General features: G+C 41.8%; 1 protein-coding gene across 4 annotated transcripts in view; it reads right to left on the bottom strand.

Moving 5' to 3' along the window:
- PCYT1A (phosphate cytidylyltransferase 1A, choline) overlaps positions 1–18,889 on the bottom strand; it is a 60,395-nt gene that overhangs the window by 24,685 nt on the left and 16,821 nt on the right. For all 4 annotated transcript variants that reach the window (XM_054713882.1, XM_054713883.1, XM_028131071.2 and 1 more), the window contains one exon: positions 11,672–11,791. In XM_054713882.1, coding sequence (XP_054569857.1) covers positions 11,672–11,788 — 117 coding nt within the window. In that variant the 5' untranslated portion in view covers positions 11,789–11,791. The remainder of the gene's footprint in view (positions 1–11,671; positions 11,792–18,889) is intronic.

The following is an 18,889-nucleotide window of genomic DNA, read 5'->3' as shown; positions in this document are numbered from 1 at the left end:
TATGTTTTTTATTATTTATTTACCACAAATAAAGATCAGGAATTGTTATATTTCTTTAAAAATTTTTTTTTTACTGTTTCACTTCATTACTGCTGTGTATGTGCTCCATTTGAGTGACGTAGGTGCTTATGTAGGTGGGTTCCGACTTATGGCGAAAATCGTGTTACGTCATGCCGTAGGAACAGATCTCTGACATAACCCAAGGACCTACTGTATTGAATTATAATAGTATATGAATTTATATATCAACTAGAGGCCCAGTGCACAATGCACCGATGGGGTTCCTTGGCCTGGCCTGTGCCCGCTCGCAATCCAGGACCCCTCGGGGGATGTTGAAGAGCCGGTTTCAGCCCGATCCCTGCAAGCCAGGCCAAGGGACCCCACCCGTGCACCTCTAGTATGCATATAAGATCTTTGGTTAATCTCTTCCCGTCCTCCGCCCTCCCCCCTCCCTTCTGAGATTCATCAGTCTGTTCCATGTTTCCTTGCCTGTGGTTTCTGCTCTGCGTTGAGTGTTGGCCCCCTGGTGGTCAGTGCACGTCATAGCTACTGGATGGTCTGCTGTTCAGACAGTCGGCCAGTTGCTTAGGCTTTTATATATATAAATATATATTTTTATATGTAAAATGTAAATATATATGAAACAAATAGAAAAAATTACTTCTATTAACAATAGTACAGCCGAAACAGGTTTGGCTCAGTGGATAGAGCATCAGTCTGCGGACTGGGGGGTCCCAGGTTCGATTCTGGTCAAGGGCATGTGCATTGGTTGCGGGCACATCCCCAGTAGGGGGTGTGCAGGAGGCGGCTGGTTGATGTTTCTCTCTCATCGATGTTTCTAGCTCTCTGTCCCTCTCCCTTCCTCTCTGTGGAAAATCAATAAAATATATTTTTAAAAAAACCACACAATAGTACATGTGTTGGTGGTGGAAATGACACCAAGTATTAGACCTCAGTTCAGCAACCTCAGTACTTCAGTTCTGCCTTAAAAAAAAAAAAAAATTCAGAGCCAAGACTCAAACTATAAGAGAAAGTGTCTAGAAGCTGAGGTTTATAAAAGCAGGACTAAGTATTTCTACCTGTATTATAAAACATACCTCCTTCATTTTAACCTCAAGAGCAGCGGCCATCAACCGGTGGTCCGCAGACCACTGTTGGTCCATGAGGTCCAAAAGGTTGGCAACCGTTGCTCAAGAGAATCCCAGAGAGAGGGGAAAAAGAGAGAATCCTACAGAATAATACTGCTTTCAAGTCTTTTGACTATCTGACTGTGAAGTATACATGAAAAGGAATGAATATAGAACTTAGATCTAAATCCCAGCTCTATCACTTAATAGCTATGAAATCACAGCAAACTTCTCAGGCTTTCATTTAATCTTCTATAAAATAGGACATAATAACCTCTCAAGGTTATTATGAGGTTTAAATAAAATAGCATATGAATAGGCACTCAACAAATTTAGTTCATCATCAACAATGTGAGTTCACTTTCTCCTCCATTCTGAAATCACCAACAAAATTAAATTCTATTTATCTAAGAAGTTAGCGTCTAAATGCTATATAAAGTTTCCAAATCTATGCAAATTATAACTAATACCATTGTAATAAAATTATAACAAACTAGAGGCCCGGTACACGACATTCGTGCACCGGTGGGCGGGGGAGTGGGGGGTTCACTCAGCCCGGCCTGTGTCCTCTTGCAGTCCGGGACCCCTTGGGGGATGTCTGCGTGCTGGCAGTCGGACATCCCACCGAGGGGTCCATAGCGCTGCTGCAGAGGTGGGAGAGGCTCCCGCCACCGCCACTGTGCTCGCCAGCGTGAGCCCAGCTTCTGGCTGAGCGGCGCTCCCCCTGTGGGAGTGCACTGACCACCAGAGGACAGCTCCTGCTTTGAGCATTTACCCCCTGGTGGTCAGTGCGCATCATAGTGACCAGTCGTTCCCCCATTCGATCGATTTGCATATTAGGGTTTTATTATAGAGGATAATTATCATCATCCTAAATGATCTTCTGATGCAATACTGTTTCCATAGAGACTTTTTCCTGATTTTGTTCACATACATTAACTCATTATTCCTCAAAATTCCAATGAAAAAGAAGATATTCTGGTGTCCTTAATAGTAGGGAAATGTAGATCACTCAAATAATGTAAGGTTAGAATTTAATATTGGCTTTCTACTTTTAATGATTCTTTTTCTTTACATTTAAATATTTTTTTTATTTTTCAATTACAGTTGATGTACAATATTATATTAGTTTCGGGTGTATAATCCAGTGATTAGACATTTATATAATTTACAAAGTGATCACTTCAATAAAACTAGTACCCATTTGATGCCATTACAATATTATTGACTATATTCCCTATGTTGTACTTTACATGCCCATGACTATTCCGTTTAACTACCAATTTGTGCTTCTTAATCCCTTCCCATCTGTCAACCATCAAAATATTCCCTAGATATGAGTCTCTACCTAGAAAAGCTATCATTTTGTTTTTTTCAGATTCTACATACAAGTGAAATCATATGGCATTTGTCTTTTTCTGTCTGACTTACTTCACTCATCACAGTATCCTCTAGGTCCATCCATGTTGTTTCAAGTGGCAAGATTTCATTCTTTTTATGGCTGAGTAATATTCCATTGTATATATGCAGCACTTCTTCTTTATCCATTCACCTATTTATGGATACAAATTGCTTTCAAGCCTGGCCAGCATGGCTCAATGGTTGAGCGGCGACCTATGAACCAAGAGGTCATGGTTCGATTCCCAGTCAGGGCACATGCCTGGGTTGTGGGCTTAATCCCTAGTGTGGGGCAGCCAATCAATGATTCTCGTCATTGATATTTCTATCTCTCTCTCCCTTTCCGTTCCTCTCTGAAATCAATAATAAAAATAAAATAACAAATTGCTTCCATATCTTGGCTATTATAAATAATGCTGCAATGAACATATAAATGCATATGTCTTTTCAATGTAATGTTTTGGGTTTCTTTGGATAAACACCCAGAAGTGAAATGGCTGGGTCCTTCTTTGTCTCTTGTTATAGTTTTGTTTTAAAGTCTATTTTGTCTGGTATAAGTATTGCTACCCCATCTTTTTTTTTTTTCCCTTCCTTTCCATTTTCCTAAAATACTGGTTTCCATCCCTTTACTTTCAGTCTGTGTGTCTTTCGATCTGAAGTGAGTCTTTTGTGGACAGCATATATAAGGGTCTTGTTTCCTTATCCATTCACCCACCCTATCTCATTTAATTGGAGCCTTTAATCCATGTGCATTTAAAGTAATTGTTAGATCCAAGATGGTGGCAGAGTAGGTGGAATTTATAGTACACTCCCCTCCTCCCAGGTCCAGACTGGAATTACAATTAAATTATAGAACAACCAACCTGAATAACCAACTGAAGACTAGCTGAATAGAAGTCTTATAACCAATGATTTCCAGAAGCCACATCAAGACTGGAACGAAGGGCAGAGACATGAAAAGGGCTGGCCCTGCAAACATGTATCTCAGCTGCAAAGGTTGAGACCCTTAAAGAACATGGGGTCTCAACTCTACGGAGGGCTCCCTCCAGCCCAAAGAACCAGAGCTAGAAGAGGAGCCCACATAACATCTGGCTGTGAAAATAAGCAAGGATTCTGTATGCCAGGGAAAGACAGGAGTCTTCTAGAAACCCAAGTGCCCCAAAGGGCAAGCACACAAAATCTCATTCACTTATTGCCACTCACTCTGGGCTCCTGCGGAGAGAAGGCAGATCAGAGCAGACTGGAGTCATACGAGGACAGACTGGGTTGTGTGGCTCTGGGAAGAAAGCTGAAGGGACAACTGCCTTGGTCCCTGCATTGGGTCCCTTTCCCACACCACCCACAACCACCACCTTTCCTGGATCAAGCATTCCCCTCCATACAGGATCAGCGGAATGCACTAACTCCATCTTCCCAACTCCTTGTCACCTTGCCCTGCCAAGCTCTGGCCCTGTAGAGGAGTCAGATGGCTGTGGCCAGCTTGGGCCCTTGGTGCAGACTCTCTTAGAAGTCTCCTGAGGAAGGAGAGACTGAGTTCTGTGACACTATGGTGGGGGCCATGTTTCCCTCACATGCCCAACCCATACTACCATTCCTGTGCAGAACCCTCCCTTCACACAGCCAAATCTTGGTCCATTTGGGTCTGATAAACTCTGCTGGCCTCACCGTGATGACTCCCTAAAGACCCCACACCACCACAAAGGTCTGTGGGCACCCAGTAAATGGCAGCTAGACTTCATGTACCCTAAGACTTTTGCTGAGTGGCCTCAATCTCAGTACTGGTGCCAATTTTGAATCTGTATAAACCTGGTAAACACCATTTGCCCCTACCTGTGACTCTCTGAGAAGCAACTTCATTCAACTGGCAAACAACCAAAGACTACTTCAGTGACTTAGCGTAACAGGAAGCCACAAGTAGAAGCAGATCTCAGGGTGCCTTGGGTCTTTTTCTGACATGACCCCAGACTCAATGCTGCTAGAAGCCAGGCTTGGTACGCAGCTGGGCTGTCCCACTCACACCCAGGCCCAGCAGAGGCAACCACAAACTGTGGATCACTTTGTAGCTCCAAACAGATAACCCAGGGCTGGCCACAGGCAGCACCTGACATTGACCTGTATCAGAGTTCTTCCCAAGAGACCCTAGGACCAACACACCTGGTGACAGGACTCACCACATCATAGCACAACCCAATTAGTTCCACAAGCAGAACACCCAAAGGAAGATATTGGCAGGCATCAGAACCTGCTGGGTAGAATTCCAATTCATGGGGTCAGCCCACACAGCAGCTCGTACACTGTGATCAGGGTCAATCCTCATAGGCAGCAAGACCGAGGGTCTACCCTACCCATGGATGGGCCAACAGCAATTACAACAGGAGGGTTCACGTAACACACACAATGAACATTCCTAGAACATCTAGCTCAGGTAATCAGGGAGATTGCACCATTGAGACCCACAAGACACCTAATACATAAGGCCACCATACCAAAAGTGGGAGGCATAGCAGACCTACACATTACACAGAAACAATTACAGAGAGGCAGCCAAAATTGGAAGAGAAAAAAACATGCTCCTAATTAAAGAACAAAAAATTCCCCTGATTATGAACTAAATGAAATGGAGGCAAGCAATCTGCCAGCAACTGGGTTCAAAACAAGGGTTATAAGAATGCTCGAGGAACTTAGGAGAAGAATGAATGAACTCAATGAAAACTTAGAGAGACAGCAAACATAAAAAAGAGAATAGAGTCCTAGTTTTGCTCAGTGGATAGAGTGTTGGCCTGCAAACTGAAGGGTCCCGGGTTCAATTCTGGTCAAGGGCACATGCCTGGGTTTTGGGCTCAAATCCCCAGTAGTAGGCATACAGGAGGCAGCCAATCAATGATTCTCTCTCACCATTGATGTTTCTTTTTTTTTAAAAAATACATTTTATTGATTTTTTACAGAGAGGAGAGGAGAGGGATAGAGAGTTAGAAACACCAATGAGAGAGAAACATCGATCAGCTGCCTCCTGAGGATGTGCCCAAAACCAAGGTACATGCCCTTGACCGGAATTGAACCTGGGATCCTTCAGTCCATAGGCCGACGCTCTATCCACTGAGCCAAACCGGTTAGGGCTCACCATTGATGTTCCTATCTCTCTCTCCCTCCCTCTTCCTCTCTGAAATCAATAAAAATGTATTTAAAAAAAAAAAAAAAAAAGAGCATAGAAGCCAGTAAGAAATGAAGAATACAATAACTGAAATGAAGATTACACTAGAAAGAATCAACAGCAGGTTAGATAAAGCAGAGGACCAAATCAGCAATTTGTAAGACAAGGTACAGAAAACACCCAATCAGACCAGCAAAAAGAAATAAGAATCCAAAAATATTAGGATAGTTTAAGGGACCTCTGGGGCAATATCAAATGTAACATCTGCATCATAGGGGTACCAGAAGGAGAAGAGACAGACAGCAAGGGATTGAGAACCTATTTGAAGAAATAATTCCTGAGCCCAGATGGCGTGGCTCAGTGATTGTCAACCTATGAACCAGGGGGGTCATGGTTTGATTCATGCTTGGGTTGCAGGCTTGATCCCCTGTGTGGGGCATGCAGGAAGCAGCCAATCAATTATTCTCTCTCATCATTCATGTTTCTATCTCTCTTCCCCCTCCCTTCCTCTTTGAAATCAATAAAAATATATTTTAAAAGAAGAAAGAATGACTAAAAACTTCCTTAACCTGGTGCAGGAAAAAGACAAAAATCCAGGAAGCACAGAGAGTCTCAAACAAGCTGAATCCAAAGAGACCCACATCAAGACACATCATAATTAAAATGGCAAACATTAAAGACAAAGAGAGAATCTTAAAAGCAGGAAGTGAAAGATAGTTTCCTACAAAGGAGCTCCCATAAGACTGATAGCTAATTTTTCAACAGAAACTGCAGGCCAGAAGGGACTGGCACAAAAGATTCCAAGTGATGAAAAGCAAGGACCTACAACCAAGATTACTCTACCCAGCAAAGCTACCATTTAGCACCAAAGGACAGAAAAAGCACTTCCCAGACAAGAAAAACCTAAATGAGTTAATCACCAGCCAACCAGTATCACAAGAAATGTTCACAGGTCTTCTTTAGGAAGAAGAGAAAAAATTAAAAATACGAATAATAAAATGGCAATAAATACATATCTATCGATAATTACTATATTCTTATTTTTAAATTTTCTTTTTAAATTATAGTTTATATTCAATATTATTTTGCACTTGTTTTAGGTGTACAGTATAGTGGTTAGATAATCATATACTTTACAAAGTGTTCCCCCCTATATTTCTAGTACCCACCTGGCAACATACATAGTGATTACAACATTATCAACTACATTCCCTATGCTGTTTTGTTTTTGCCACACTGTCCAGGATCATCTTGATACCCTTGGCACTGGAGAAGGCATTGCCCCGGAAGTCATCTTTTCATCTCTGTGTTGTTGTTGTTGTTATTATTACTAGAGGCCTGATGCATGAATTCGTGCATGGGTGGGGTCCCTCAGCCTGGCCGGCGATCAGGAGTGATTGGGGCCAATCGGGGCCATTTCGCCCAATCTCCATTGGGGCCAATGGGGGCCAGCTGGCTAGGGGGAGGGACCGCAGGAGGTTGCCGGCCATGGGAGGTTGGCTGTGGGAGCGCACTGACCACCAGGGGCCAGCTCCTGCATTAAGCACCTGCCCCCCTGGTGGTCAGTGTGTGTCACAGCGACCAGTCGACTGGTTGTTCGGTTGTTTAGTCGCTTAGGCTTTTATATATACAGACTAGTGGCTCAGTGCATGAAATTCGTGCACGGGGGGGGGGTGTCCCTAATCTGGAACCCCTTGGGGGATGTCCAACTGTCGGTTTACGCCCGATCCCTGTGGACATCCCTCTCGCAATCTGGGACCGCTGGCTCCTAACTGCTCACCTGCCTGCCTGCCTGATCGCCCCTAACCACTCTGCCTGCTGGCCTGCTAGCCCCCAACTCCCCCCCACCAGTCTTATCACCCCCAACTGTACCCCCCTGCTTGCCTGATTGCCCCCAACTGTCCCCCCTGATGGCCTGCTTGCCTCCTACTCCCCCCCCCCATGCTGGCCTGCTTGGCCCCAACTGACATACCCCTGCTGGCCTGTTCACCCCCAATTGGCCCCCCTGTCAGCCTGATTGCCCCTAACTGCCCCCCCTGCTGGCCTGCTCACTCCCAACTGTCCCCTTTCCCATTGGCCTGCTTGCCCCCAACCGGGCCCCCCGCCCCACCAGCCTGCTTGCCCCCAACTTCCCCCACCGCCAGCCTGATCACCCCCAACTTCCCTCCCCTTCTGGCCTGATCACCCCTAACCACCTCTGCCTCAGTCCTGCTACTATGGCTTTGTCTGGGCGGCAGCCACAGAGCCGGCTGGGGCAACCAAGGAAGCCAAGCCGCCCGCCTGCTTTCCGGCCACCTTGGCTTCCTTCATCGCTGGGGAGACCAAGGAAGCCAAGCCTCCTGCCCATTCTGGCCGGCTCCATGGCTCCAGCTGGTGCCACCATCTTTGTCACATCAATTTGCATATTCCCTCCTTATTGTTTGTGGGCACCTCCATCTTTGTCATGAAGTGATGGTTAATTTGCATATTATGCTCTTATTAGATAGGATTTTAAAAATATATTTTAAATTGATATTTAGAGAAAGAGGAAGGGAGAGGGAGAGATAGAAATATCAATGAGAGAGAAACATCATTAATCAGCTGCCTCCTACATTCCCCCTACTGGGGATCGAACCCACAACCTAGGCACATGCTCTGACTGGAATCAAACCAGTTTCCTCTTAGTTCATGAGTCAATGCTCAACCACTGAGCACACCAGCCAGGATATTATTATTTTTTTAATCCTTACCTGAGGTATTTTTCCCATTGATTTTTTAGATAGAGTAGAAGGGAGGAAGGGAAGGAGAGAAAGAGAGAGAGAGAAACATCAATGTGAGAGAGACTCACTGGTTGCTTCCCGCACCCACCCCAACCAGAGCCAGGGATCGAATCTGCAACTGAGGTACATACCCTTGACTGGGAATTGAACCTCAGACACTTAGGTAGACAGGCTCTAACCACTGACCCAAACCAACCAGGGCTCTTTTCATCTTTGTATTTCTAATTCTAGCAAATGGCACACAGAGGTTCTCAATATATGTTTATTGGTTGTGGTAATGGTTGCACAACTCTGTGACTATACTAAAAACCATTGATTATACAGTTTAAATTGGTGGATTATATGATCTCAATAAAGCTGTTATTAAAAAAGCAAAACAGCCCAGCCAGTGTTGCTCAGTGCTTGAGCATCGACCTAGGTACCAAGAAGTTCTGATTCAACTCCTGGTCAGGGCACATGCCTGGGTGGACTCAATCCCAAGTGGAAGGCATGCAGGAGGCAGCCAATCAGTGATTCTCTCTCATCACTGATGTTTCTATCTCTCTCCTCTGCCTTCCTCTCTGAAATCAATAAAAATATATTTAAGCCCAATTGGCGTGGCTCGGGGGTTGAGCGTCAACCTATAATCCAGGACACTTTGATTCCCCATTGGAGCACATGCCTGGGTTGCGGACTCAATCCCTAGTAGGAGGCGTGCAGGAGGCAGCCTATCAATGATTTTCTCTCATCATTGATATTTCTATCTCTCTCTTTCTCTCCCTTCCTCTCTGAAATGAATAAAAATAAAATAAAATAAATAAAAACATATTTATTTTAAAAAGGGAAACATCACCCTGGCCAGTGTTGCTCAATGGTTAGAGTGTCAGCCCATGAACCAAAGGGTCAAGGGTTCAATTCCCAGTCAAGGGCATGTACCTGGATTGCAGATTTGATCCCTAGCCCCAGTTGCAGGAGGCAACTAATAGATGTGTCTCACTCACATCGATGTTTCTCTCTCTCTCTCCCTCCCTCCCTCCTTCCCTTCCATTCTCTTTAAAAATCAATGGGGGAAAATATCCTCTGGTAAGAATTAACAAAAATACATACATTTATATCTTGTTTGCTTTTGTTACAGGGTTGAAATAGGTTCACAAACAGAAAGTACAAATATACAAAGGAGATGAAAAACAAGTTTATTTAACATATACTCCTCATTAGGATCAGTCCAGCCAGTTGGGTGAGTGAATCTTTAAACATTAGCCCATGTAGGCCAGTGTGTGCCAGAGAAGAATGTGAACTAGGTAACAAAAGTCACTCAACTGATTTGTGACATGAATATATGAAGCAAAGTAATTTAAAATACTGAGATCTTTCAAATTCAAAGGACCAAGAAATTTAAGTCTTCTCAGAGCCCATTCCAATAGGACAGGCCTTCTTTGCTCTGTTCCTGGCTATGGTGATTGGCTGAGAGTACCACGTACTTTTTTATCATTTGTCCCTACTCCAAGTGAGATTGCTGAATTGGTGCCCACCACCATCTCCTTAATCTAAACTAAGGAACATTCAGAAACTAATGTCCTGCTTTGTTGACTGTTGAGTCGTTTTCTGAGTTTACTTGCTGCGGTACACAATAAAAAAAAATATTTTTCAAAAATATATTTTATTGAATTTTTTACAGAGAGTAAGGGAGAGGGATAGAGAGTTAGAAACATCGATCAGCTGCCGCCTGCACACCCTCTACTGGGGATGTGCCTGCAACCAAGGTACATACCCTTGACCGGAATCAAACCCGGGACTCAGTCCACAGGCCGACGCTCTATCCAATGAGCCAAACCGGCCAGGGTTACATATATATTTTTAAGAAGTGATGCAATTCTTGGCTGGCACCATGAGCAGAGCAATGTGAACAGTCTCTAGAAGCTGGAAAAGGCAAGGAAACAGATTCTCCGCTAGAACCTCCAGCTCTGCCAACACTTTGATTTTAGGTCTCAGAGATCCGTTTCAATTTTCTGACCTCCAGAACTGTAAGATAATATTTCTGTATTGTTTCAGCCCACTAAATTTGTGGTAACTTGCTACAGCAATAATAGGAAACTAATACACTTGCCCTACTAATACCATCAATACCAGGCCTGGACCATATGCCTCCTATTTGTGAAGTCCAGTTGCTTTTATTGCTCAAGATACGAGTATTGGTTTGGAACAACTAACTGTGTCTGAGTAGAAATGCTTTTCCCTTTGGGCTATGAAGCTCCAGAACTAATCAATGGAAACTAAAGTTTGAGCACTGGCTAACTGTCAATATAGGTAAAGAAAATAGAGAAACATGCAATTCTGTCACTGGGATTTTGGATAATGGATTTCATAATATTGTATACCAATAATAACTTCAGCCCTGGCCGGTGTTGATCAGCAGTTAGAGTGTCAGCTTATGCACCAAATAGTCATGGGTCGATTCCCAGTCAAGGGCATGTACCTGGGTTGCAGGTTTGATTTCCAGCCACAGTCAGGGCACATGCAAGAGGCAACCAATTGATGTCTCTCTCACACATAGATGTTTCTCTCTACTCTCTCTCTCTCCCTCTCCCTTCCTTCCACTCTAAAGATCAATGGGGAAAATATCCTCAGGTGAGGATTAAGATAATAATACTACTACTAATAATAATAATAACAGCTTCACTTGTGTGTTCTTTAACATGTTTTTAGAGGGGAAGCTTTAGGAAGGATATAAACCTGAGACAGGAAGAGCAATTTGGAATAGGGTATTTCACTGAAGGCTTGGCAACAATTAGAAATACAAAGATAATGTCCCAGAGATAAAGGAATACAAGGTAAACAGTAATAGAAAAAAGTTCTCATCTAAGATATAAGAGGTAATAGAGTGGTTAAATGATATGGGAGAAAAGATAGTAAGACACAGAAAACTAAACACCATGAGATGATACCAAGATCAGATCACTGCCTGGAGACCCGATTTCTCTATTTCATTAGTTTGAATTTGATCTTTAGCCTAATATACAACACAACCTCCAAATTTTCCTAACATTCTTTTTCCAATTCCTATGTAAAGCTCTTACAACTGAGCTGTGAGTTATAATCTAGTAAGAAAGCATAAGATTTCCAACAACTGTGAAAATACTTACTATCCACAGCTCCTATTCATCGTCTCCATTATTTAAGAAGACTTGTAATGTTCTATCCGTTTTCTACCTTCCCCCTGCCAGGTTAAATGTACGACACAGGAAACCCTTACTTACAACTGCACAGCGTGGCATTTTGGAAGTAATCCCATCTTCCTCTGTTGCCCCATTGGGTCCAGGTGCCTCTTTCCTCCTCTTTCTTGTGTTGACTTTGGCTGAACTCTGTGCATCCATCTTCTTTTAACCGGTCATAGAAAGTGAAAAAGAATTGTTTCTCATTGGGGGAGAAAAAAGTCTGTCACCAGTATTTCAGAGATATTAACACAGATATACTCAGAAAAAGATCAATTTCATAGCACATATTTCCCAAAGAAGAGTCAATTGCATCTGGCAAAAACAAAGCTTCATAAACACAGGCTCCAGTAGAAACTCTAAATTGACTCTGTGGAACAATGGCCACAATTAATCACCTGACCTTGGAAATTATTCCCCTTGATCAATGAAGCCTGTATATTACCTACTAATTCTACATCCTGACTGCATGCAAAAGATTAGAATAACTTGGCTGAGAAAGTTAGTTATACAGCTTTAACACTACCCCTTAGGACACCTGGAGGTAAGACTAATGCAAGGAAATGTAAAAGGTATGTCTTTGGTGCAGATGGGAGAAAGAGCCTTTTTTTTAAAGGATTGGCTATCACCAATTCCTGGTTTAACAAAGCATGGATTTCTTAACTCTGAATGCTCTGTAGACTTCAGACACCACTCCACCAGGGATCTATGGAAAATGTGGTGTAAGTGTATTGTATCTTTTAAATACCCTTCCTCTTCCTTCTTTAATATTCATTTTCCCTTCCTCTTTTAGAGTCTCAAGCACCTTAGATTTGCTCAGAGTCCCCAACTATTAAAACCCCAACCAGGTTTCTCCTTGCCCCAGGAAAAAAGTTATTACTGTCTCATTTTGCAGAGCGCTTCTAGCAACTAGCTATTATATAAAAGTTCTGAATGTTTGATATTTCATATTTAGATATTGCCTTGTGCTACTTCTCCAATTCCCAGCAAGGATCTGCCTTGGGTAACATAATTTACATAAACAAATTAATTTCTTGGCATTTATGAAATTTTAGGCATCAGCCAGAAATTGGGGATAGAGGAATTTTAATGATCAGCTGCCTTCTCTGCCCAAGATATGGCACAGTGAAAGATGGAAGAAAGATCCTCAGAGCAGAGGAGGAAAACAAAACAAGTGCCAGACAGAATGAGGACATTCTACTCTGCCTCACTGACTCCAATAAGCCCTCCTGAATAAGATGCTCATCTAAACAACAGCAATTGTGCCTTACTTTCTTTCCTCCAGCTAAATTCCAAGTGGCAATGTGACAAGATCTACAAGAAACCTGACCTAATTCTTAGAGAATGATGGTGACACCCTAACATCCTAAGTATTAGGCTGACATAAAAAAAAAAAAAAAGTGAGTCTAAAGTGAAAGATGAACACCACCCAGAAACTTCCTTTCATCACAAATGCAAATTAAAATGGAAGGATACTATACATTTAACAAGTTTTTCCAGTGATGATAATCAGAGCTTTTCTTCATTATTGTTATTAAGTATTCTTTCAAAATATCCAGGTCAGTGTTGCTACTCCCACCTCACTGCTAACAATGCCTAATCAGTCCATTTAGTGACCATTGCTAACTTGCATATAACTAGCTTCTCTGTATCTGCTAAATTCTTCTCAGGGTAAGCAGACAAAACCATTGGAGAAATGTAATCAGCAAAAAAAAAAAAAAAAGAAAAAGAAATGTAATCAGCAATCTGGTGACAGGAAGCTCAAGGCCAGGTAGTCAATAATATTAAGTATTTACTGTGTACAAGGTACTTTGACATAATTTTTTGAAGTAAAAACTCTTTTCTCAAGAAGTTCTCAATCAAGGTGAGGAAACCACGTGTTTATGATATAAAAAAACTCTTTAGGATTCTAAAACCATTGGGGGAAAGTTTGTTGAGGAACAGGATATTTACACAGTTTCAAAGTATCTCTCTCCACAGATTACTTATTAATTACAAAGGGAAAGTTACCTTTTTAGTGAAAAAAATCTCTTAGCTGCCCTAGCCGGTTTGGCTCAGTGGATAGAGCATCGGCTTGCAGACTGAAGGGTCCCAGGTTTGATTCCAGCCAAGGGCACATGCCCGAGTTGTGGGCTCTGTCCCCGGTAGGGGGCGTGCAGAAGGCAGTCAATCAATGGTTCTCTCTCATGATTGATGTTTCTCTCTCTCTCTCCCTCTCCATTCCTCTCTGAAACCAATAAAGAAATATAATTTTTTTAAAAATCCTTTAGCTAAGTGATCAAAGTTAATTAACATAACCAATAATGAATGCATCCTTGTGTGAGGCACTAAGGATACACTACCTGCCCAAAATGCATAACCTCTATGAATTTATGAGGAACAAGCAGACAAACCTTAATTAAAGGACAGTGTACAAAACAAGCCTGTGTTCTTCAAAAAATTTCAATCATGAAAACAATAAAAGGCTGAGGGACTTCTCAGGTTAAAAGAGACCAAAGAGCCAGGCCAGTGTGGTTCAGTAGTTGAGTTTGGACCCATAAATCAAGAGGTCACTGGTTCAATTCCCAGTCAGTGCACATGCCCCTGTTGCATGGACATGCAGGGACGTGCAGGGGGCAGCTAATTGATGTTCATTTCTCTATCTTTGTCCCTTCCTCTCTCTAAAATTAAAAAAAAAAAAGAGAGAGAGAGAGAGAGACCAAACAACTGATAACTAAATGTAATGCAAAATTCTTATTTGGGGGAGAAATTGTTACAAAGAATAGTTATTAGGACAATAAATAAAATTTGAATATGAACTGTATATCAAATAATAGACATCAATGTTAAACTTCTCAGATTTGATTTTACAGTGTGCTATGGAAAAGACTGTCCTTGTTTTTAGAGAGAAATGCTGAAGTATCTAGGGATAAAAGGTGATGATCTCTGCAACTTACCCTCAGCAAAAAAAGAAGAAAAATACGTATATCATATTACATTACTTATAAAATAGGTAAAGCAAATATGGCCAATGTTATCAATGTATGAATCTAGACAGGGCATAAAGGGGTTCATTTTAATATTCTTACAACTTTTCTATAGGCTTTACTTTTATTTCAAAATAAAAAGTTTAATTTTTAAAATGCTCTTTAACAATTTCTACAGATAGGCCCTCATATAAGATTTCTGTTATGAAATCTTTTTGCTGAGGGTAAGTGGCAGAGATCATGACCTTTTATCCCTAGATACTTCAGCATTTCTCTCTAAAAACAATTTCTGTTGGGGTCTCTAGAAACTGATTCACTCTCCTTCCTGACTCTTTAAATCAGAATATATGAGGCATACATTCTAAGAAGTATGTCTAGTAATCGAAATATCTTGCAAGGAAGTTAACAGCAACAGTCATAATAATGGCTATCTTTTTTTTAATACTTACCATATGCCAGACACTGTAATAGGCGATTAATACGCATATATACAGTTATTATTAGCCCCAATTTACAAATGAGAAAACTAAGGATCAGGGAAGTTAAGTAACCTAAGAGATCACACAGCTAGTAAGTAGGAGAGCCAGGCTTTAAATTCAGGCTTGTCTAATTCCAAAGTCCTTACCACTAGAATCTGCTATTTTCCAGAAAGCTAAGATTTTTAAAAAGAAGCTGTCTCATCATTACTGTTGCTTCTTTCTATCAAGAACATTCTCTCTACAGCATGGGTCCCTATGTGTTTTTTACACTTAAGTCAGGCCAGCCTAACTGAACCGTGGAATAAAAGGTCACAGTTACTTAAAGGTAAACAAGGTCCCAGGACCAATCAAATAGAACTGACGTGGCTACTGGCTCAGAGGTTGCCTGATGTGTCAGCTATAGCAGATCTTTCCTACTGGGTAGTTTTGCTAGGGTTTCCTGATAAGATTTCACCTTAAGCAATAAAGAATTCTTTAATATCTGTTCCTCCCTCTTCTGACATTACAAATAAGTAGTATTTTAAAGGCACCTGTATTTTTACAAACATTTTAAGGGTGTCATAATAAACAGAGGAGTAAATGCCATGTCATATTTTCATCAGTTATCCTATATTTAAAAAAGCCTAATATGCTAAGTGTTCAGTCGTCCATTCAACCAATCAAAGCATAATATGCTAATGATATGCTAAGGCCACTCAACCACTCGCTATGACATGCACTGACCACCAGGGGACAGATGCTCCAACCTGTAGGCTAGCTTGCTGCTAGGGTCCGGCCAATTGGGACTGAGCAACACGGGCCGGACATGCCCTGGAGCCCTCATGCTGTCCCTTCCCAGCTGGCCAACCTCCCATGTCCCTCCCCGACCTCAATTGTGCACCAGCGGGGCCTCTCGGCCTGGCCTGCACCCTCTCGCAATCCAGGGCCCCTCGGGGGATGTCAGAGAGCTGGTTTCAGCCTGATCCTGCAGGCATAAAAGGCTAATATGCAAATCGACCGCTAAGGATATCCGACTTGACAGCTTAGGCCCGCTCCCTGCGAGCTCCGGACTACGAGAGGGTGCAGGCTGGGCTGAGGGACACCCCCGAGTGCATGAATTTCATGCACCGGGCCTCTAGTTTTCTATAACTCCAAGTTAAAATTCCTTAATGTTTAATAGTAAACTATTTAATATGTCCAAAGGCATGTTTATAGGAACTTCTCAGAAGTCTTTGCTCTCTCTGTGTGTTGGGAGGAAGGGATAACTTGTGCTTTGCTCTTTTGTTTGTTTTATTTTTTACTAGAGGCCCGTGCACAAATTTGTGCATGGGTGGGGTCCCTTGGCCTGGCCGGTGATGGGGGCTGATTGGGACCAATCGGGGCCACAGGAGTTTGGCCACCAGGGGGAGGGGCCGCTGGAGGCTGGCTGGCTGGCTGGGGGAAGGGGCCACAGGAGGTTGGCTAGCCAGCTCAATTGGGGCCATTGGGGCTGGTCAGCAGGGGGGAGGAGCCAAGGGAGCCTGGCCAAGGGGAGTGGAGGGGCCACAGGAGACTGGCTGTGGGAGCACACTGACTATCAGGGGGCAGCTCCTGCATTGAGTGTCTGCCCCTGGTGATCAGTGTGCGTCACAGCAACCAGTCATTCTGCTGTTCGGTTGATTTGCATATTAGCCTTTTATTATATAGGAAGATATTGTGGTAAAATATAAATAATATAAATTTGCTTTGCTTTTTAACTGCTTACTTCTTGAAGTATTGAACCATCTTGTCATATGATTCAACTTAACCAGCCAAACACTGGTGAATATCATTATACTATACCAGAGGCCTGATGCATGAGATTCATGCAAGAATAGGCCCTTGCAGCCCCGGGGCAGCCCCGGCTGCCTCTCGGCCCTGCGGCTCTGTCCCCCATCCACTGGTCGTTCCAGAAGGTCATTCCAGAAGGTGATTACACTGTCTGGTCTAATTAGCATATTAGCTCTTTATTATATAGGATAAGCAAAGGCTTTCATACCAAGAGTTAAATACTGCCAGAATGATTTTAAAGATATTTGAAAGCCAAACTAAAATCTGGGCTTGCTAGATCTTGTGACACTGGATCTATTCCACTAGATTAAAAAAATCATACAAAAATATAAAATATCACAATGAGGACTCGAGGCAACAGAAAGGAGTTATCTGACTAGCTTGTCTGACTAGCTATTTAAAGCTAGAGTAAAATTCAAACAGAAGAAAATCAGGGCAAACATATTATTAACATTACAACGGCCTTTAGTAAATAATAGTAATACTAGTATGTTTTATCTGTCTTTCAGTTAAGTACATACATTCTTCAACAAAATCTCTCCATTTGCCTTATATAAACACCTCTAACCAAATGTCTATAGCAATATTAATCAATGTTTTCTATTTATGCTCCATTTTGAGAAATGTAAAACTCTTCAACATCACTCCATCAGCATAGTAGTGATTAAAAGTCAGATTACCTAAGTATGAATCCCATTTCTACCACTTACAAGCCATGAGAACTTGGACAAATTCTGAATCTGTCCAACCATTGGTTGCATCACTTAACAAATGAGGTTTAAATGGCATTATCCATGTAAAACCTCAGTTCAATGCCTGGCACACAGTAAGTGCTTATAAATATTAGCTACTATTATTATTTAGTAGTAGTAGTTATCATCTGCCTAAAGTCTTTGGTGTAACCACTCTATCCAAATGATTTTGTCAAGTTTCCCACCTATGACTACTATTATAAAAAGTACACTCTGCCCTAGCTGGTTTGGCTCAGTGGATAGAGCATCAGCCTGCGGACTGAAGGGTCTCAGGTTCAATTCCAGTCAAGGGCACATGCCCTGGTTGCGGGCTCGATCCCCCCCAGTAGGGGGCATGCAGGAGGCAGCTGATCAATGATTCTCTCTCATCATTGATGTTTCTATCTCTCCTTCTCCCTTCCTCTCTGAAATCAATATATATATATATATATATATATATATATATATATATATATATTTTAAGTACACTCTTAATGTTAAAGTGTGGTAAAATATGAAGTATGCTATATCTCCCCTATTCCTACCCCGACCCCATTTGAGAATCACTGATATAGCAAGAACTCTTCTAGAGTGTGTTGTTAAATTACGATGAAGAAACATTACTACTCCTACTCCTAACAGTGAGCACTTATAGAACACCTGTATGCCTAAACACTTTAAAAATATTAAAACTCTCTTAATATTCACAACCCTTTGACACAGGTATATTATTTCTATCACTATTTTACAGATGAGAAACTGAGGCACAAAAGATGAGATCAAACAGCTAGTAAGTGGTGAAGCTAGAGATCAAATATAAACAAAACAAAAAAATCAAATTTAGTCAGCCTGGCTGCAGACTACATACCCTTAACTACTATAGTATATGATATAATACAAGAAGGTACCTGATAATTATCTCTAAATATGTGAATGCCTGTCATGTTGGATAGGGCAGACACTCTGTGCAAGTCCAGACAATAGAATATGCATCACTGGTTGGAAAAATGCAGAGATACAAATTTTAATTAAACAAAAACCTTTTTAGGAACAAGAGTTATCTGGAAAAGGACTAGGTGATCTCAAGGAGACATTTCATTTTGGCATATCAGGACATTCAAGCAGAGGTTGTACAGAAATACACATATTGGTGGTAAGTGGTAAGAGAAGGAGACTTGACTTGGGGTGGTAAACACACAATATAATATACGAATGATGTATTACAGAATTATATACCTGAAACCTTGTAATTTTACTAACCAATATCACCCCAATAAATTCAATTTTAAAAAGGAATAC

This window comes from Eptesicus fuscus, chromosome 3 (assembly GCF_027574615.1).
Source record: "Eptesicus fuscus isolate TK198812 chromosome 3, DD_ASM_mEF_20220401, whole genome shotgun sequence".
In the NCBI taxonomy this organism is placed as follows: domain Eukaryota; kingdom Metazoa; phylum Chordata; class Mammalia; order Chiroptera; family Vespertilionidae; genus Eptesicus; species Eptesicus fuscus.
Note: the sequence above shows the minus strand (reverse complement) of the source record. Positions and strands in the feature narration are given on the sequence as shown.